The following is a 19,038-nucleotide window of genomic DNA, read 5'->3' as shown; positions in this document are numbered from 1 at the left end:
GCCCAGATTCACAGTGCCAAACAAAGCCAACAGGACTTGAACAAAAACACATGGTGCTGCACATTGATTATATGTCAAGGGATAATTTATATTGATTGGAACAGCTTAGTTCTTGGAAACTTTGCAGAAATTTCTAGTACACAAACATTTATGAGATTCTTGCATTTTTCTATGGAAAAGGAAAAGTTTTAGGCATTTTTACTGAGTACTCAGTTTTGGTGGGCTACCAATATCTCTGTATGATTTATTTCCCATAACTGTCTCCTGATAGATAGTGCCGTAGCTTCATTCACACTTCAAATTCCCAGGGTAAACTCTAGATAAATCTTGGTGCCACAATCCATTGAATTTTACCTAATATTATTCTTTTTTTTCCTTTGAGAACTTTAAAGACTATGACTTTCTTCACTGACTTTCATTATTCTTCTGCAGCACATGAATATTTAATACAGATTACCCTGGGCTGTTTAAATTCTTTACTAAAGAAATTACCAAATGTATATAGTAGTGTCTCTTTCATGAGATGAATGTGGGTGTTTTCATCTCTGTAAATAAACATTGTGATTCAAAATTGCATGATAAAGTTCTGAGGCTGTTTTTTCAAACACTCTCAATAATATCAGTTTAAAACGTTTTCAATACCTAGGAGACTTCAATATGGGTATGCAGAAATAAACAGATTTAGAGTCCCGTCTGGTTCTTGTGTCCCTGTTTGGAGCTCATCTGTAAAGTGTAGATCTCCGCTGTTTTCTCTGTTTTGGAATTCTTCCCTGCAGTAAATGCCTGTGGACTGTCCCCTTGCTCTTCAGGCTCAACTGAGTTATGAGATGCATTTTTTTTCTTCCTAAGTTGTTTTTACCACATCTGCATGATAATTTACCATGGTATAATTAGCTGTGCAACAGGGATGGAGCAAAAAGGTGAGTGATTTTCTAAGTAGGAAGAGAAAGGGAAAAAGAAAAAAAAGATATGTGACAGATATTGGTTGTACTGCTGCTGTCCACACAGGCATCATCAGCTAAAAGATGCTGTACTGTTTGCTAATTAGAACAGAAAAGCCAATCATTCCAGAGCAATCCTCTGCAACAAATTGTTTCTGCTTTTGAAGTCTGCTCAAGACAGCACTGGGAGAGGCGCATTGAACTTAAATACTGGGTAATTACTTTTGGAGGCGATATGACTGCATGAGAATTGTGAATTCTGGTTATCTTTTTATTTTTATTTTTTTTCAAGCACCAAGCAGATACTCATTAAGATTCTCTGACACATAATGAAAACAAAATTTTGGTGCTTATTAGAGGAAAACGATAAACATACCTCTTTTCCTTCCTTTGATTATGTGAATACTGGAAGTTTTCCCAAAGCATGAGGAGCAACTTTAAAGAACTATTTAAAAAACAAAACAAAAACCACAAAAAACTGTCACTGAATGTGGAGACTAATTAACTCCAGATGATAGGTCATAAGCTTCTTCCCCATGTAAGTGTTCTGGAAAATTTTATCTTAAGAACTATCTTCCAAAGCACATGACCCCCAGACAGACAGTTCCTAGTTCCTCTGTCTAATAGTTCATTACTTCTTCAACCCAGCTCGTCTCAACCCAGAGAGTGGAAGAAGGCAAGAATTGAGTTATAATTAGGACTTAGAATTCATTCCATTCCGCTGTTTTGTAAAACAAGTATGCAGGATAAGACTGACAGTTACTGATGGGTAAAACAAGATTGACAGATATAATGACGGCAGGAGTTCTTTCACAGAATAAATATGACAGAGGCCACTGAACTGCAATGTTTGCTGGTCTATGTGCAATCATACCGAGGAAGGCTTTGCTGGCTAACATCATCCTCTGCTTTATGTAAGCCTCAGTTTTAAGCTTTCAATATCTTGTGGCTATGAAAAACACTAGAAGGTCTTTGGTCACACAGATTTTAGAGAGAAGGATAACACACAGGAAATAGCAGCTAAAAATTTTAGGCTGCTTTTAGATGTATTTAAACAGCAACATGGAATTCTTCATTTAGGTTCAATGATGTTCAGCCCTCAACTTCTCTGCTAAGTGCACAAAAAGTTTTTTGCTTAGGTCAGAGTTGTGATTTCAGTGGGTGTTGGCAGTTTAGTGCCCAGTGAGAAAATTTCTTTTAGCAACTGGTAACAAGTAGAAAGTACTGAATTGCAGTTATTAAAGGACTGGTCTGGATTTTTATGAGATATTGTATTGAGATATTGCTTGTGAGCACTTCACTAAACATTTTCTAATTTTGAAAGAACAGATCATACGCTTTGTATGTAGAGGTGCTAATTTCTTCCCAATATGGGCTAGCAACATAATTCTTCATGGTGGAGACAATGCAAGTTCTTTTAATATTTACTGTGGAAAAATAAATGACACAAAAATCATACATTGCCTGTACCAGCTGATGACATGCCACGTCCTTCTGAGCCCTGGGCAAAATGTAAATGCTATTCTGGAGCTTTTCTAGTGATGGCCTTTCCCTGTCCCCTCCCCTCATGAACTATTATTACTGATCACATCTTCAATTATTCTTAATAGTGACCTTTTCTTGGTGCTTTCTAGCAGCAAAGCACTACATCATTGCAATCATGGCATTAGTGACCAGATAAGTTAATAGTATTTTCATCACAAAGCAATTCCCGTCTTTAGTGGTGGACAGGCTCAAGACTAATAACACGCAAAAGAAAAGATGTAATTTTTTTACCCTCTAAATGCAGAAAAGACACAATAGCCCCATTGCATGGTGAGAAATAGCATTGTACGATCACAGCATTTTTGTACTATTTGCTTACACAGTGCATCAATCTGCACATGCTGAATAGCAGGTGATATAAAGGAGACAATTGAAGCACTAATATGAACTGTGATTGAGGCTTCAGGGGAAGTCTTAGCTATAAGCTTAATACTGACATTTTCCCTTTTTGAATAACTCTTTATTCCGTGGTGAATTATTCTGGCTAGCATCATATTTCAATATACAATGCGTATGAAAAATGATTGAAAGAAGCAATAATTCAGAGTTAGGGAAGTGTTAACACCATATGTTAACACTTATGGGAAATCTTTTCTAACTTTGGAAACTTTTCATATAAGAGACTACACTACCTTCCAGTTAACCACTGCAGGGATTTCATGTGTCATCCTTCTAATTGTTAATTTGGATTGCAGGAAGGCCTGGATTCTTTCACCAGGGATCAGACCTTTGTTATACTAGGCTTTGTACACACACACATGATTAAAAATAATAAAAACATCTCTACTCTCAAGAGTTTACAGTATTACGAAAAACATCAGGCACCTGTTACATTCAGAAAACATTGAAGGTGGAGTAAAGGCAGAAGACCAGAACTCAGTACTTACTATGCTGTCACATATTTTTCTCATTTTTTTCTCTCCTGGGAGAAAAAGTCCTTTAGTATTCCGTGCTCCTCTAGTGTTATTTTGACCAGTAGCTAAACTACTGCTTTAAGCAGTTGTTGATAAAATGTCAGAGGTTCTGACATCTTCATGAAATGCCTGTTTCAATGAGGACTGTTCTGGATATCCTGAAAAATAAAGGAGAACGCATCAAAATATATTCTGCTCCTGAGGAGCACCGAGCAGAGGGAGCAGGATGGAACCAGTTCTGCCCCTTTCGTCCATTTCTTGGCCTTTCTCCTACTCAGCACATTCACCATCAGGGTGACAGATGAGGAATGCTTGAGTATGCTGGAAGAAGGGAAGCAGAAGGCACCTGAGTGAAGATCCAGTCGTTCCCAGCAATTGAAACTGCTGAAGAGGTGACAGCTGGGCCGTTTGTAGCATGAGTGAAGAGAGGGGAAAGGGTAGGAAGGGTAACGCCAGAGTACTGTATGGCAATGCTTGGGAGGGACAGAAAGAATAGAACAAAGCATTTTTGGAGAGTAGAAGAGAACAAGTAGGAGGTAGAAAATATACTTCTGGAAAAAGAGAGTGGAGGAGGTCAGAACAGGACTAAAAGAGGGACAAGAAAAAATAAAAGCAAAGAAAAATGGGATAAAAAGGAAAGTTGAAGAAATAGGGAACATTTACTTTTATTATGAGAGTGAATGCCAACATAAAGCTGAAGGAAATGAGCTGATTTTCACATGCAATTGATAGGTTTTGAGCAATAAATAATATACCTATAGTACCTATGTAACCACACAGAGTACAGTAACCATATACACTAGACCAAGGAAAACAAGAGGAACCCATGATCAGCTTAAAATATATTCTTCCCTGCTACGCTTGCAATTTCGTGTAATTCTAGAGTTGTTAGGCATATGTGTATGGAAGACAAATGAGGTTGTGTTGGATAAATCACAGCTTCAGCAGACCAGACAACATTTTCTCTCACCTTTACCAGTGAGAAGAGCATGTCTCTCTCCATCAGTCAACATTTTGTTTCAGTTTTCTGTAGGAAGTCATACTTGATATTTCCTTCCAATCAATTTGTTGTTCACTGTTGTTATACGCTATCTTGTTTTTTGTTGGTTCAAAGTTATATAAGCTCAATACTTGTAAAATATAACTCTTAGCCTTACTTCTTAATGCTACTATGTGAAACTAAACACGAGCTCTATTTACAGCCATTCACAGGTGGTGCTAATGAACCAGTGAGGACCCCCCCCACCCATCAGACATGCCCAGAGTTGACGCAGCCAGGTGTTTCCTTTTTGGTTTTCATTACCAGTGCTTTGCAGAAGTTACTTTTCAAGGGCTCCTTACTAGAAAGCAAGTAAACCTGAAAGAAGCAGATAAATGAGGAGTGAATTTTAATTCCAAATTATTAAAAATATTTATTTATTTTTTTATTAAAGAAACCTCTATTGACTAAAATTTTGTGATGAAATTAGATCATTATGGTCTGAAAATATTAAGAGACATTAGGTGGTTACGTAGCCATTGAACAAAGATCACGAAAGGAAGAGACAGGAAAGCCCCAACACAAGTAAGGATTTTGGAGGTTTATGTTTTCCTAAATTGTAAATGATAAATGTAGGAGAAATATGGCTTTTGTTGCCTTTTTTTTTTTTTTTTTTTTTTTTTTTTTAATTTTTTTGTTGTAAGATAACCTCTGATAAAGAAAGCCCAAGGCTTCTTCTTTTTTTTTTTTTTTTTTTTTTTTTTCTTCCTGTAGTTGGTAAAGCTGCTTACAAACTTTGAGATGTATTTAATGTAAAATCATCACAGGTTGGTTAACGGGGGAAAGGATAGAAAAAATAATGCAATACAATTTATTTGATCAGTGGATTCAATAAAATAGTTTTCTCAGCAAGTAAATTACCACAGCTTTTTTCTAGAGTAAGCTCAGGTGACTTCAGCTCATGCTTGACTATTACAATCTTCAGAGGTGACTGTATATCCAAAAAAAGCAAAACAGTAAAAACAGTATGGTCTAATGGTTTAAACTCTTAAACAAGCCTGTCTTTGAGTTGAGGAAAGCACAACTGCTGTAAACCTGGTGAAAAGAGGAGGGGAATAGTTTTAATGGTGTCTCATGATAAGAGTATCTTGTCAAAGAAGTTTAAACTTTTAGATTCTATACTATAATATTTTGGATTTGCATCAGCACTTTTTTTTTTTCAATTATATTGTACTATTGATTGTCTGAAAAACTACTAGAGAAGGTGGAAGACTTCGATAAGCCTAATTAAATGTACTTTCTTGTCTAGTTAACAAAGACTATTCCATGTGAGTGTAATGTAATATATAACATAACCTGCCTTTATTTAGGCAGTCATAAAGCTTTTTAAAAAAACGAGAAAAGGTGTTTATGTAAGTGGGTCTAACACAAATGGCCCTGCTACATGAAGTAGTCTAATAGAAAGCAACTGAGTTATGTTGCTAGAAATTACTGGATGCATGACAAACCTTTGCAAATCTTTATGCTTAAGAATGTGTAAAGCCTATATTTACCCAAGTATATGGGGTAAGGTCCTGCTTACCTGGAGTTTAAACAACTTCTGTATGTGTAAGGGAAAAACTCTCCCTATGTTATAAGATGTGCAATGTAGATTTGTGTGCTTTGGTTACATGGGGAGTTGATGATGAAGCTTACAACTGAACTTGTTTTTGTGGGTGCTGGAGCACCTATGTGCCGCTATGGCATTGTTCCAGCCATCTTTGTCACCACTGAGACATGGGATTTATCACTGCGGCTAGGTGAATTGCTAATGCAGGTCAAGTAACAAACCTGTGTTCTAAATTAAGCAAAACAATAATAAACACAATGCTAAAATCAGTTCATTAGGTGACAAAATCTTGACTATCCCTGGATTTTGGTGTGTAACTATTGCTAGAAAGATCTTTTATTGAGAAGATATATGGGGCTAGCAGAATTGGGCTTGTAAAATAGTCTTGATGCTGCAATGCCAGGTTCTTGTATTCACATTTTACTGCATAAATGACACATCTGAATCTACTGCTGCCTGCACTGAGTTCTTGGAAAACTTAATTTGGCATATTTAAGCATATAATCAAAGGTTTTTTGATTTGCGTACCTTCAACTGGTTGAAGCTATATGGAGAATTTGTCTAAGGGTTGCTGTATGAAGTAAATTTGTGATGTGTTTTTTTTTTTTGGGGGGGGGGGGGGGGCCCCCCCAGACAGGAGGGTGTTGAAGGGTATTGCATCAGGTTTATGTGTTTTGGGAGAAGATCTGTGGTAGAAGATTCATTTTATAAAAAATGAAATTTAATTTTGATCCCATGAGGCATGAACTGATTTAAGTGCCTATTGGCAACAACGCCTCTTCGCTCTTCAGTGGTGACTTATTGCCATCATTACTACTAGTTGGTAGATGATATTTTAAATGAAATACGATGCTTCTTAATGTCACAGCAGTAACAACAAAGGATAAATTGCTACTTAAATTAGCACATTGACGGGGTGAAATATACATAATAATTAACACTAGTAATAACTTGAAATACAATGTTTTCTAAGGAGTTTAGAGGTCCTTGTAGTCTATTTTAGGGTAATCATAGATGGATATAGTTTTCTATGCATTGACTTTATTAATTTGCTCTCCAAGACATAAATTTCCAAGGCTAATGGCATCAGATGCCTAGTTGCAGTCAGCATCTGATAAGCAGCTACTATCAAAAGAAGAACTAAAACATGACAAAATCGGTTTTCTTTTGTGCTTTTAATGGAAATGTGTTAGGTATTAATGCATTGTGTATCTAGCAAAAGCAGAGTGCATTTGAGTCAGGGTTCTGTACTCATGTAGCCTGGCTCTCTCTGTCTTTGTATCTGAATGTAATCATTGTGTTCCTCTTTAATCTCAAAAGCAGAAAAATCCAGATTTTCAGTATACTGTGGGATAGCCTATCTCTAGCAGGTGGCTGTGGCTCTCATTAGCAGCTCCCAGGTGTTTCAAAATCAGAAGGGGCTGCATGAACCAGTAACTGCTTTTACCTTGACTCCGCTGGAAACACTCCTGGTTCAAACTCATCTGACACCCTTAGGATCTACAGCACGGCCACGTCAGGATGAGAAATCAGCCACAAGACTTATGTTCTCCCTTGGGCACAGGGCACCTTCTGTAGTGCTTCAGAGGAAATGGCCGCCTCAGGTTTCTGGTTTTAACCCCTTTGAGATTTGTCAGAAAATCAAGACAGGGAGATTTTGCTGGAATTTTTTCCTAACCATAAAAACTTCTCTTTTAGAAGAAATGGCAACCTCTGAAAACAGAAATAGTGAAGTATACCTGTCACTTATCTAGTCTGTATTAGTACATATATTTTTTTTCTTACAAGATTTTAATGTTTGCAGTGATAATTAGTATGCTTTTAATTAGAGCTCCTTCTGTGCTGTGTAGCCTGTGTTGATGTATTTTGGCTGCTGCCTGCCACTGTTCTTCTCTTAGGTTCTTTATGAGTCAATACCCAGTCAAGGCATCCTTCTGCTCTGCTGGGTTGGCACCAAGACTGCAATCAGATATCTTCAGGGAGTTTTCAGATGCTGTTTCAGGTCAAGCAGCTGCTACAGTAGACTTGTCTGGAACAAAACTATACATGTCTCTGAAATGTCACAAACTGGAATTTGTGGACTGTTTAGACACATGCCGTTCTGCTGTGCTCTGCTTGCTGAATCCTTTCTGAATCTGAAGCTTTTTCCACCTTTCACAAGCTACCAAAGGAATACTCACAGTTTATTGGTGCATGGGTAAAAGGACAAGTGAACAATTTTATCAACATGCATGTTGTAGGCTGTCATCTTTGTTAGGTTGTGTTTGTGGTCTTTGTGGGTAGGTGTGGGTGTAGATATAAGTGGTTCTGCCAGTGCACCAGTGTGACTTGAATTTGTGTAGATGCTTAGCTCAGACCTAGTGCTGTGCTAATAAATCCTGCTGAGAGACATAATTTATTAGTTCAGGCTTAATGATGTGCTAATACAGTTACCTGCTGAAAGGCTGTGGAGGCATACATAAGTCACTCCCTCTTCCTGAACTTTTCTTTTAGCAGGGTTAAGACTCGCGTACTTCATAGACAGAGTCTTGAGTCTTTTGTTTTTTTCTTGGTTAAATCAACCCACTTAATCAGTTTGACTCTGAATAGAGATCCTGGTACTCTGCTTCTGGGAAGAGAGGATGTGCTCTGGTGTTTAGGTGTGGTGAAGTAGTGAGGAACTGCTCAAGACCACTTGATTTCTATAACTCTGTGCTATTTATAAATTTAAGGTACTTCCCAGAGATGTTAAAAGGCTTAATTGCAGACGTGTTCTCTAGGGCAGTGTCTGTATTCAACATAAAGCCTCATTCCTTAGAGTTTATCCAGTGCGAGTTGTTTATCTTTGTGAGAACACAAAGTAAAGAAGCTAGAGGTTGGATTAATAGAGTGGATGCCCTTGCCAGTAGTGTGATATTTCACTTTGCTTCTGATCTCGGTCCTTGTCCCTGTCCCCCAGTGTGGAGTGACCAGAGCAGACAGCATCCTGCCTGCCTCTGTGCTATCAGGAATACCAGCTGGAGCTCATTTCAGCTGCAGACAGAGGGGGTAATAACAAATGTCTCATTACCTGGTTTGGTGGTATCGGCCATAGGTGGACTGTGGCTGTCATCCGTGAAGATGTCTCCGAGTGGATGAGATGGGTTTGCCAACCTAGGTGCAGGGTGAGGGGTGGGCTGGCATAGCAAGGAGTTGCAACGGAGCCAGTCCAGGGACAGATTTCCTGCTTCAGATATGGGGGGAGATTCAACGCTACACACTGCACTGGTTTGTCAGCTGTCCGTGAAGGTATCGTGTAGTTTGTTGGTACGGATGGCTTCATTTTTAAGCCTCTCTTCAAAGAGTAAGTGCTCTTGAGGATCTAGGCAGGGTCTATGGTTGCAGTTACTAAATCAAAGCCTGCATCTTTTTAACCTATTTCAAGCATTTTGTATCTTTTTCCTAGTCTTGTCTCATTGCAGTGTAATTAGCTTGAGGAAACTCCTGACTTCTGGCAGTGTGTAGCAGCATTACTGTGCTGTTGTGTTTGTGTTGTGTTCAAAGCCGGGGAATGTAAAGTTCCTCAAATTACTAAATAAGAGGAGCACTGCGAAAACCAAAGCCTCAGCAGAGGAATAATGGGAAGAAAAACAGCAAAGGTTATTCTGGACATAACCAGTTAGAAAGATGTACTGTCTAACCAGCTTTGTTACTGTGTTCTTAACTTTCTGTACTGCCCAATTTAGACTCCTAAGGGCAACCAAATGCCTGACTCTTGCTGAGCATTTAATAGCCTGAGTGGACTTCAGTCTGTGCTAATTATCCACAGTTTGAAACCTGTATTAATTTTTACCTTTCTATTGTGTTTTCAGGTTGCCTGTTTGAAGATGACCTTTGCAAATCTTATGAAATCTGTGTAAATGGTAAGTCTTGAATGTTTTGTTTGCTGACTACTCTGTCCTCTGCAGTGTAATTGCTGTGTGGTCAATTTAATAAGCCAAATCCCTATATGAATAGGGTGTAGGGGGGACATCAACAACTAGACAAGACTATTCTGGTCAGCAGGTAGGGAAAATTTAATAGTCTTAAAAAAAAAAAATTAACCTTGAACAACATCATCTCCTTTCACGAGAAATAGATAGTAATTAAATTAATCACACTGAAATATGCTAACATTTAATTTGCCTTAATACAGGATGAAAATGACTTCAGGTTGCTCATCTTTTTAGAGGATGATGTTGAGTAATTACCAGTCTACTTTTATTCAAAAGGTTATTATTTATTATAATAAGAAAGAAAGTCTCAAAGAAAGGCTACCATTGTTCTTGATTATACTGCTTCCTTTTTCTGTGATTTCACTTGAACTAGATTTTCAGAAGCAGATTTCTTCTGCTCTCTTTCAGTTTACTTTCAGTAAGTAAAAAAAAAAAAAAGCCAACATAAACGTATGAATGAGTCTAATGGAAGTTTAGGAATGACTCTTTTGACTATATTCTAAAGTCATTAATGTGCTATATGAAATCATTTAAGTCTTGATGAAAAAAAATGTTTGAAGAGATCTTTTGAAACAATTACTGTAATAAAGTAGATCCATAATTATGGATTTTAAATTATTAAATATAAAATTTCTGGTGTCTGACATAAAGCAGATGTATTTATTTCCATCATACACAGGAGACAATAATGTGTCTGCTTATAAATGAAATTTATTAAAATCCTAATTTAATGAATATCTAAGAAGAATTTGATATTAAACTGCCACTATTGTTCATTGTCAGTTAAATACACACAAAGGAGGGAATGAAAGACAAATATTTTCTCCCAACTCCTCAACCATAAAATCGGTAGATGGTTAGAAACAGTAGATTATTAACATCTTCAAAGATAATTCTTATGCAAAATTATAATTTGAGGTTGTTTCTATACTGTGTTAAAACTCTGAGGATTTCTGTGCTTGACACAGGCTAGTGGCAGTTCTATGCAGTGCTGCATTTTGCTACTAGCAATGATCTCGAGCACCTAGCTGAGGTCTTCCCAATGCAAGTATGGTTAATAGGGCTTTTTTATAGACAACAGCTGTATCTGGCAGGCAGTATGTAATGGAGGATTTATGCAAGAGATGAGGATAGTAAAAATACATATTTCTTTTGACAGCAGAAATCTACAATAAAGACGTTCCTCTGAAGATTACTTCTTAGTTTCTTGCTCTAAACCTGTTTTCTTCGTTAGAAATGTGGTTTCTAAAAACTCAACGTGACTTTCATTAGAGTGCAAAATTTAACTGTGGAAATTCTCTGAATTCAGAGTGGACATCTGTAGATCCACCATTAGTTTGGTGTAACTGTAAGTTAAATAGAGATCACTAATGAATAAGACAATCCATCAATGATATGTTGTGATGTCTGACCTTAATTTAAAAAGGGAAAATATGCTGGGATTCTGTCACTGTGTTTAAGGTTACAGCAAAATGTGTGGCTCATTCTTCCCCAGCTGGATTTGTGGTGTCTAGAGCAGATTTTATATTCTGTTCTTGATGCAAATAAAAATATACCATCGTTGAGAAAATTAACAGAGTATTTGGAAGATCGTACTTTCAAGAACTAAAATACTTTCAGAACTTTTTATGTTTAAGATAAAGCATGTTTGCTTCTGGGTATATCTTCCAATTTTTCCTGCCCAAACTCCTCCTCGTTCAAGTGCATCCCTGAAGTTCATCAGAAATCCTGATATATTGAAGTAAGAATGCTTTGCTGACTTGAAAGCTCAGGACTTAAGTCTTTGGAGGTCTCTGCGCTTGAGAGCAGAGCTTACTTTGTGTATTGCAAGGTCACAGGAAGGTTTGTCTCCTTCATGGTTGCACAAGTGCATATTTCTGAAGTACAGTGTTAATGTGGGTAAGAAACAGGACCTACTTTTAGGTAACATCTTTAAAGGATCTGTGATCTGCAGGTCTGAGTCTGACTCCTGCAGGAAGGCTGGTAATTTTGATCTTTCTCTTGGCTTCCAGCAAAGGTAGCTGAACTGAGTGCTGTTGTGGTTTAACCCAGCCAGCAGCTAAACACCACACAGCCGTTCACTCACCCTCCCCCCTCCCTCTCTGGGATGGGGGAGAGAAACGAGAAAAAAATGAAACCTATGTGTTGAGATAGAGACAGTTTATTAGGACAGAAAAATAAAATAATATGTACAAAACAAGTGCAACACAATGCAGTTGCTCACCACCTGCTGACCAATGCCCAGCCTATCCTCAAGCAGCTGCCCCCCCACCCCGGCAAGCCACCCCTATATATTGTTCAGCTTGATGTCAGATGGTATGGAATACCCCTTTGGCCAGTTTGGGGCAGCTGTCCTGGGTCTGTCCCCTCCCAGCTCTTGCTGCACCCCCAGCCTGCCCGTTGGCAGGACGGAGCGAGAAGCTGAAAAGTCCTTGGCTTAGTGTAAGCCCTGCTCTGCAACAAGTAAAACATCAGTGTGTTATCAACATTAGTCTCATCCTAAATCCAAAACATAGCACTCTACCAGCTACTGGGAGGAAAATTAACTCTCTCCTAGCTAAAACCAGGACAAGTGCGCTTTCAGAAATGAAGCTGGGCTTGCTTTGTGAAAACATCAGTCACGATCTTTGTTGTTGTACTAGTCATGTGTCAGGCTTGTAAAAGAATAACAAAAACATCAGTAACTGAGCTGTTCCATGCTGTGATACAATTTCAAAAGAAATGAAAAAAAAAAAAGAAAACAAACACCTTTTTAAAGAAGAGATTTTTTTTAATTCTGAAAGCTTTTAGTAAGTGGTCACTGGTAAAAGGGGATATTAAAAGAAGCTTATTTTTTGTCAAAAGCAGTGTAATCCAGTTGTAAGATCTGGTATAAACAACAACTGTATCAGTTGCATCACTACATCTGTTTATGTCATATGCTATTTTTGAAGGGCAAAGAACATGCTGTAATAATGGTTGACTTTTCTGCAATTTTCTCTTATCGTATAAAGGTCTCGGCTTCAGTGGTGGGTTCTCACTTATGTTTGTTTAATAGCTCCAGCAGCGTTCATGCAATATTAATTTATTTCCATAAACCTTTTATCAGTTTCCTGAGCTGCACTGACTCATCAAGTGGTTAAAAAGGAACATATTGTTTCATGTTTATTTTAATGGCACGATGATAAGCCAACCTAAAGGACTAAGTTTTCCTGGATTCTTTTTTTTTTTTTTTTTTTTTTTTCTTGCAAAGCTAGCGCTTCTAGGGGTGAAATGGCTTAGGTGTCATTTATTTCACTTCTAGTAAATCATTACTTCTCATTTACAGTGGGAGGAACTGATAGTTTCACCTGTACAAAATGCTTGAAGGTTGAAAATGTGAGGCTTAAAAACTTGATATGAAAGGTGGATATACTTATGAGCTGCAGACATTAATTGAAAATAATCTGGCATCTGTAAATTTGGCAATGCTTGCTCTCCAGTAAGTGCTGATAAGCTGCTGCAGATGCCAATGACAGCAAGTAACAAAATGTCTTAATTAAACAAGATCTATAGAAGGGGAAGGAATAAGAGATGAAGCAAGGGCAGGTGTAGCGACAGCTGTGGTTAAGGAGCATTGTGGCACTCACATTCACACGCATCTCACTGCCGGTGATAGAAGTTTAAGTAAATGAGGTAGCCCATGTGTTGCATGTGGCATTCTTTTTAACCATTATGCCTTCCTAGGTGCTTGTATGGAAAGAAAAAGAAACACCAGGAAGGAATTTTTAGATGGTCTCTGAAATAGAACTCCCTCATTTATCCTTGAACACTCCTTGTTCTTATATATATTAAATGTATATATTAACCCTAGTGCAGTTGCTTAAGTGGAAACATGTCACAGTCATTTCCATTTTGCATTTTAAGTGATAAGTAAAGCAGTTCATGTGAAGTGTCAGCTTAAATAGCTTCCTAGCTGGAAGTCTTAAACAGGCTGCTGAAAGCAGCGAAGTGAAGACTAGTGCTTATCCTTTCTTATGAGACCAAACTATTGAATTCTGGTAGTGCCACTGGGAAAGATGCCATGTGGTGCAGATAAAGGTGTTCATTTCAAAACAGCCATTCGTTATTGTTCTGGATCCTCCCTTTATTAAACTGTTGGAACTGCTCATTTAGAAGGATGGTTGTTCTCTCTTTTAGGCTTGCTCTCCAGATATTTAGCCTCAGAAAGAAGGTTTGTGCTGTATTTTATCTGCATGTGGATACCACAATATCTTTGCTCCTTATCAGCACAGCCTTTATAAATTGAGGTAGTTTTATTTATGAAAATGTTGTGGCTGCAAGTCTCCTTCCAGCACGCAATAGTAGCAGGGTTCACGCAGACGAGATCAGATTATAGAAAACAGCTCTGTGAGGCCAACCAAGAAAGTTAATTAAATACAGTGGCTGGCGCAGTGTGCATCATTAAGTCAAGCCTCACTGACAGCCACTAAACCTCTCCTAGGAAGCCATGGTCTAATGTCTGCAGTAAAGCTTGAAGATGCCATGTCTCTGAAAGGCTTTATAAACAGTTATGCACAGCTGAATCAATATTGCTTTATGTATGCAAGCTGTACTTCTTAGGAAAGACTTAAGCTAGTGACGTGTGTCAAAGGCTTCCGAGCATGGCAGTACAAAGTCATGAGCCCTTCCAAGTCTGGATGGCTCCAAACAGTTCAGAATATTAATGGCCTTTCTTCCTAAACCACTGAGCTTCTCGAACATTTGGAATATGAATGATTGCATGTGCTGGTGATGAGCCATAAATGGTAAACATGTGCTACAGATGATAAGGGAGAAGAGTCAGGATCCCTGAAATGGCTTCTTGAACTTAATGTGTTCCGCTTTGAGGTTTTCCAGATCATTGCCTACTAGGACGGAATTACAGAGGGAGATGCACCTCAGCATTGTTTAGCTAACAGATGTCTCCAGCTACATCTACATTTGAAATGCACTGCTCTTACAAAAGCTATCATTTTTTTTTTTTTGTCAAGTAACTCTACAGATCTGTGCCTAAGCTTTTCAGTAAGCAACAGTGCTTGTTATAACTAAATTCAGACTTCTGAGGAGTAATGCCAAGTGTTACCTCTACATACTGCTGCTTTATTATGTATAGACAGAATGACTGTGCTTTCCAAGGGTGTGAGAGCTCTTCACAAATAACATCTGAGGTAAATGGAAATATGTTTATGTTTGGAGTAAAAATCTGACCAATTAATTAAATACAAGGATTTATTTTCAATGGTTCCTCCACACCATTTTAAGGACACCATGGGATTTTTTTTTGTTTTGTTAGACACTCAGATTTTTTTAAATTTGCTTTCAATGAGTATGTTGGAAGGATGTCAGAAGCTGGTATGATACTCAAAGATAAAATTTCAAAATGTACCATTGTACCATGGTATTCTGGAAACTGAAAAATCCAAATCTTCAGAAATATTTACACAGTTCATTCAACTGAAATCAAGGGTGAATTAACACTTAAATATTCCCAAGTATTTGTTGTGAGAATGGTGCCTTAGTTGTTAAAATAACTCACATTTCTTCGAGTTCAAATCTCTTGAAATAATCATGTACTTGCTGCTGTGGAAATAAAAACCAATATCAAAATTTGCTCACTTTTTTCCCCACGGTTGCCCCCATGACAGTCATGTAATAAGATGGATGAGGCCCTGAGCAACCTTATCTAGTGGGTGGCATCCCTGCCTGTGGCAGGGGGGTTGGAACTAAATGATCTTTAAGGTCCCTTCCAACCCAAGCCATTCCATGATGATGAAGAGCAAGGCATTGGCATGGAGTTTCTTTGGGATGAAGGCTCTTATTTCCCATCAGCCTGGACACTCCCACTCCTTTCACATTAGCTCTCGCTTCTCTTTGTCTTAGGAAGCTCTAAGGGCAACTGAATTAACGACAGTGTTAGAGATCCTCTGGGCTAATGACTGGAAGAGAAGTTAAGTTGTAGCACCTAATGAGGAGCATGACTGGTGATAATCCAGCAGTCAGTGCCTGGAGGAGTTTGAGGCTTTCTCAGCTCTCCTCCAACCCTGCCGTGCTGCTGCCTCACAAATAAATTGTATCAGCTGAGTTCCTAAACTTGGAGTGTACGCAGCCCAGCTTTCACAGACAGGAACGTTTTTAACATTGCTGAACATTTCTGAACTATCTGAGGTGAAATTGTGGGGCGGGGGAACAGAAATAACAATTTTACCATGAGGTTAAGAACGTCAGTGCAGGGATGACTTCTGCTGTTCTACGGAGTGCCTCTTTTTCTTCTCTTTAATGCTAAAGAAAAGGTCCATCTATCTTCCAGTCAATCTGTTTGTCTTCTGTTTGTCTCAGTGTGGTGCTAAAATAGCTGCCTGTGTGGTAGCGGGGTAGAAGTGTCAAGCACAACTGGCATTAAAACAGGAGTGGTGATGAAAGGTGAAGTTATGATCTTTTTCTTAGGAAAAGGAGCTTGGTATGATAATGCAGTTATGGTTGTCCATGATCCCAGCTGTTCCTAAAGGATTTGTTGTAGGTTTTTTGTGAAGAATCTCAAATTGGAGATCCTGCAGGGCACAGAGCTATCACTCAGTCTCCTCTGATGGCCTGCTGTCTGGCAGCAAGCGTGAGGTAAGTATGTATGCCCATAAACCTGCCACGAGCTGTCACAAATCCTTTATGGCCCTGTGTCCTTTTACGGCTTGGTGCTGCTGAGTTTACAGAGTTTTATTTCGATAAACAGGCATTGGTTTTTCTTTCTGCTCAGGCAAGACCATCAGTGTGTTGTCATCTGGAAAGTCAGTATTGTGACTTACAGTAGTGTATTTTCTTTCTCCAAATATCAGTATTGAGCTTCAAAGAACAAGAGCAAGCACTGGAAGTAAAATGGTTCAGCCATTTTAAGTGATTGTAGGGAATGGGGTGGAGTTTGATGTTTGATTCGTGGTGATTTGGTAAAAGACTCTGCCTCGCAACCCATACAGGTTTTTTTGAGGAGGGTGGAGAAGGCATAGATCACATAGATGTACTTACCTAATACCTCTTTCTCTTACCCAAATTTGTGTATTTGGAGTGATAATGTGGATGCATGTCCAAAGTTCTGGAATTCTTTGACTTGCTATTTCTTGAAAATATTTAGTATTTATTCATTGAATAATTTAGTTGATATGAAGTCTTTCTTTTTTATAAGATTTGTGTGTGTGCTCTGTTACAAAAAGCAAACAATCACATCCTGTTTCTTTGCTTTTTGAAACTTCTGCTAGGATGCACATAATCTATGGTAACTCCACTACCTTATTTTTTTTCATTAAATGGCTTTGAGATGCTGTTTGTACATGTATCTTTTATTAACATGTGGTAGACCCCTTCATTAACTCTTTTTGGTAAGCTATGTAGCAGCTGGTGGCCCATTTACTGGAGATGTTCAGAGATGTTCTCTATTTCATTACTCTTTTTGTGTGTGTGTGTGCAATAAAATAATTGTAAATTGACATCTGGGAGACTACAGAAAAGTACAGACAGTTTGATAAAGACATTAGGGAGTCTCAATAAAATCTGTGCCTGATGAATCATGAAACATGAGAGCCTGAAAAGGACAGTGTGGTCTGTAGAGAAGAAGAGAACACCAAGGGATAATGTGCTGGCAATGAGGTGGAAAGTAAATGAATTCTGGTTTGGAGTGACACTGCAGCAGTGTGGCTCTGCTGAAAATCCATCATGCTTTCTTCCTTCTTGGTGTCAAGGGGGCATTTGGAAGTGTCATAGTTTACTTCTTGATTAAGGTGTTTGGATTGTGGCTCCTGAACAAAATAGAATAGGCTTTTTTTTTTTTTTTTTTGTTCGAACTGTTCATCTCTACTAAAACCCTGCATAAATTTATTTATGAATAAAGAATAGTAATAAAAAGAAATTCAAAACAAAGCAGAGGTGGACTTGGTGAGTTGGCAGTGATAGCTATGCAGTTATGTTGCAATTGTTAGGTGACTTCACATTTGAATAAGAGGGTTATTCTTTTTAATCCCAGAAAAAAAAAAGTCTTCTAATTAGCATGTTGACTACTTAAAACATATAATTACAAAAATGAAGTGCAAAACTTCAAATCTATTGGTTTATTTTGGTCTCCTTTGCCTAATCTGTTAGATGTGAATCTGTGATCTTTGCCTTTACCCTTCTGAATGTCTATAAGTGAATACTGTCTCAATGCAGCGGTGGTTAACTGGGTGAGTCAGTCTAATTATTATCATTGATTACCAAGGTACTTGGATAATTAACAGTACCATTGATGAGAGTATCCAAACAAAGATGGACTAGAAAACTTTGAACATGTTTTCTGCCTGGGAAAATCTTTTTCATCATCATACTGCTTCTATCTTTTTGAAAACTTGTGTAAACCTGTCTATATTAAGTACATATGCTTAAAATAGTGAATCAGATCATATTTTCAAAAACATACCTTTTTTGCAAGGCCGTTAATGACTGACTGTTCAGTCACTGTGTTTTGTTGTTGGGTGTGTGGGAAGAAAATCTGTAGACTACTTAAATGTCTCCTGAATAAGATTCTTTTGAATGTTTCTTGACAACTACAAGATTCTCCATGTTGATGATGCCATAGCCATTATTCCTTCCCCCTGCCCCGAATAAATATTTCTTCAGAAGTTCTGTCAAAATTCCTCCTTGTTTCCTATCCAGACTGTGCATTGGTTGACTGCTCTTGCATTAATAATCACTTTTGGTTGCAGACTTCATAGCATTTGATAACCACTAATGGATTTTTGGCTTTTTGGTCTGAAGATAGCTTGTATGTGAAAATACATTCAATAATAAATAACTCTATGTCACATAATGAGCTATGGAGGAGGGGATTACTTTAATCTATAATAATCTAAATATGAGATGCAAGTTGATATGCATATGAAAAACAAACTTAATACATATGAAAATAGCTTTCAATAAATGTGCTGGTTCTGAACAGATCAACTAAACAGATGCAAGATTGGTTTTTATTTTTTGTTTTTATTTAAAAAAAAATGCAGGTGTGTCTTAAGTTGTGGACCTATCACAGGAAGTCCCAAGCAGATCATTCACCCAGAAGGAACTAGAAAATATATACCTTCTC

The 19,038-nt window shown here is 37.9% G+C and overlaps 1 protein-coding gene across 1 annotated transcript in view; it reads left to right on the top strand.

Moving 5' to 3' along the window:
• Positions 1–19,038, top strand: part of PTPRN2 (protein tyrosine phosphatase receptor type N2) — a 641,705-nt gene that overhangs the window by 53,055 nt on the left and 569,612 nt on the right. Inside the window, exon 2 of the mRNA XM_035319523.1 lies at positions 9,819–9,869. Coding sequence (XP_035175414.1) covers positions 9,819–9,869 — 51 coding nt within the window. The remainder of the gene's footprint in view (positions 1–9,818; positions 9,870–19,038) is intronic.

This window comes from Oxyura jamaicensis, chromosome 2, assembly GCF_011077185.1.
Source record: "Oxyura jamaicensis isolate SHBP4307 breed ruddy duck chromosome 2, BPBGC_Ojam_1.0, whole genome shotgun sequence".
In the NCBI taxonomy this organism is placed as follows: domain Eukaryota; kingdom Metazoa; phylum Chordata; class Aves; order Anseriformes; family Anatidae; genus Oxyura; species Oxyura jamaicensis.
The sequence above is the reverse complement of the archived record's forward strand: the minus strand, read 5'-3'. Positions and strand labels throughout refer to the sequence as shown.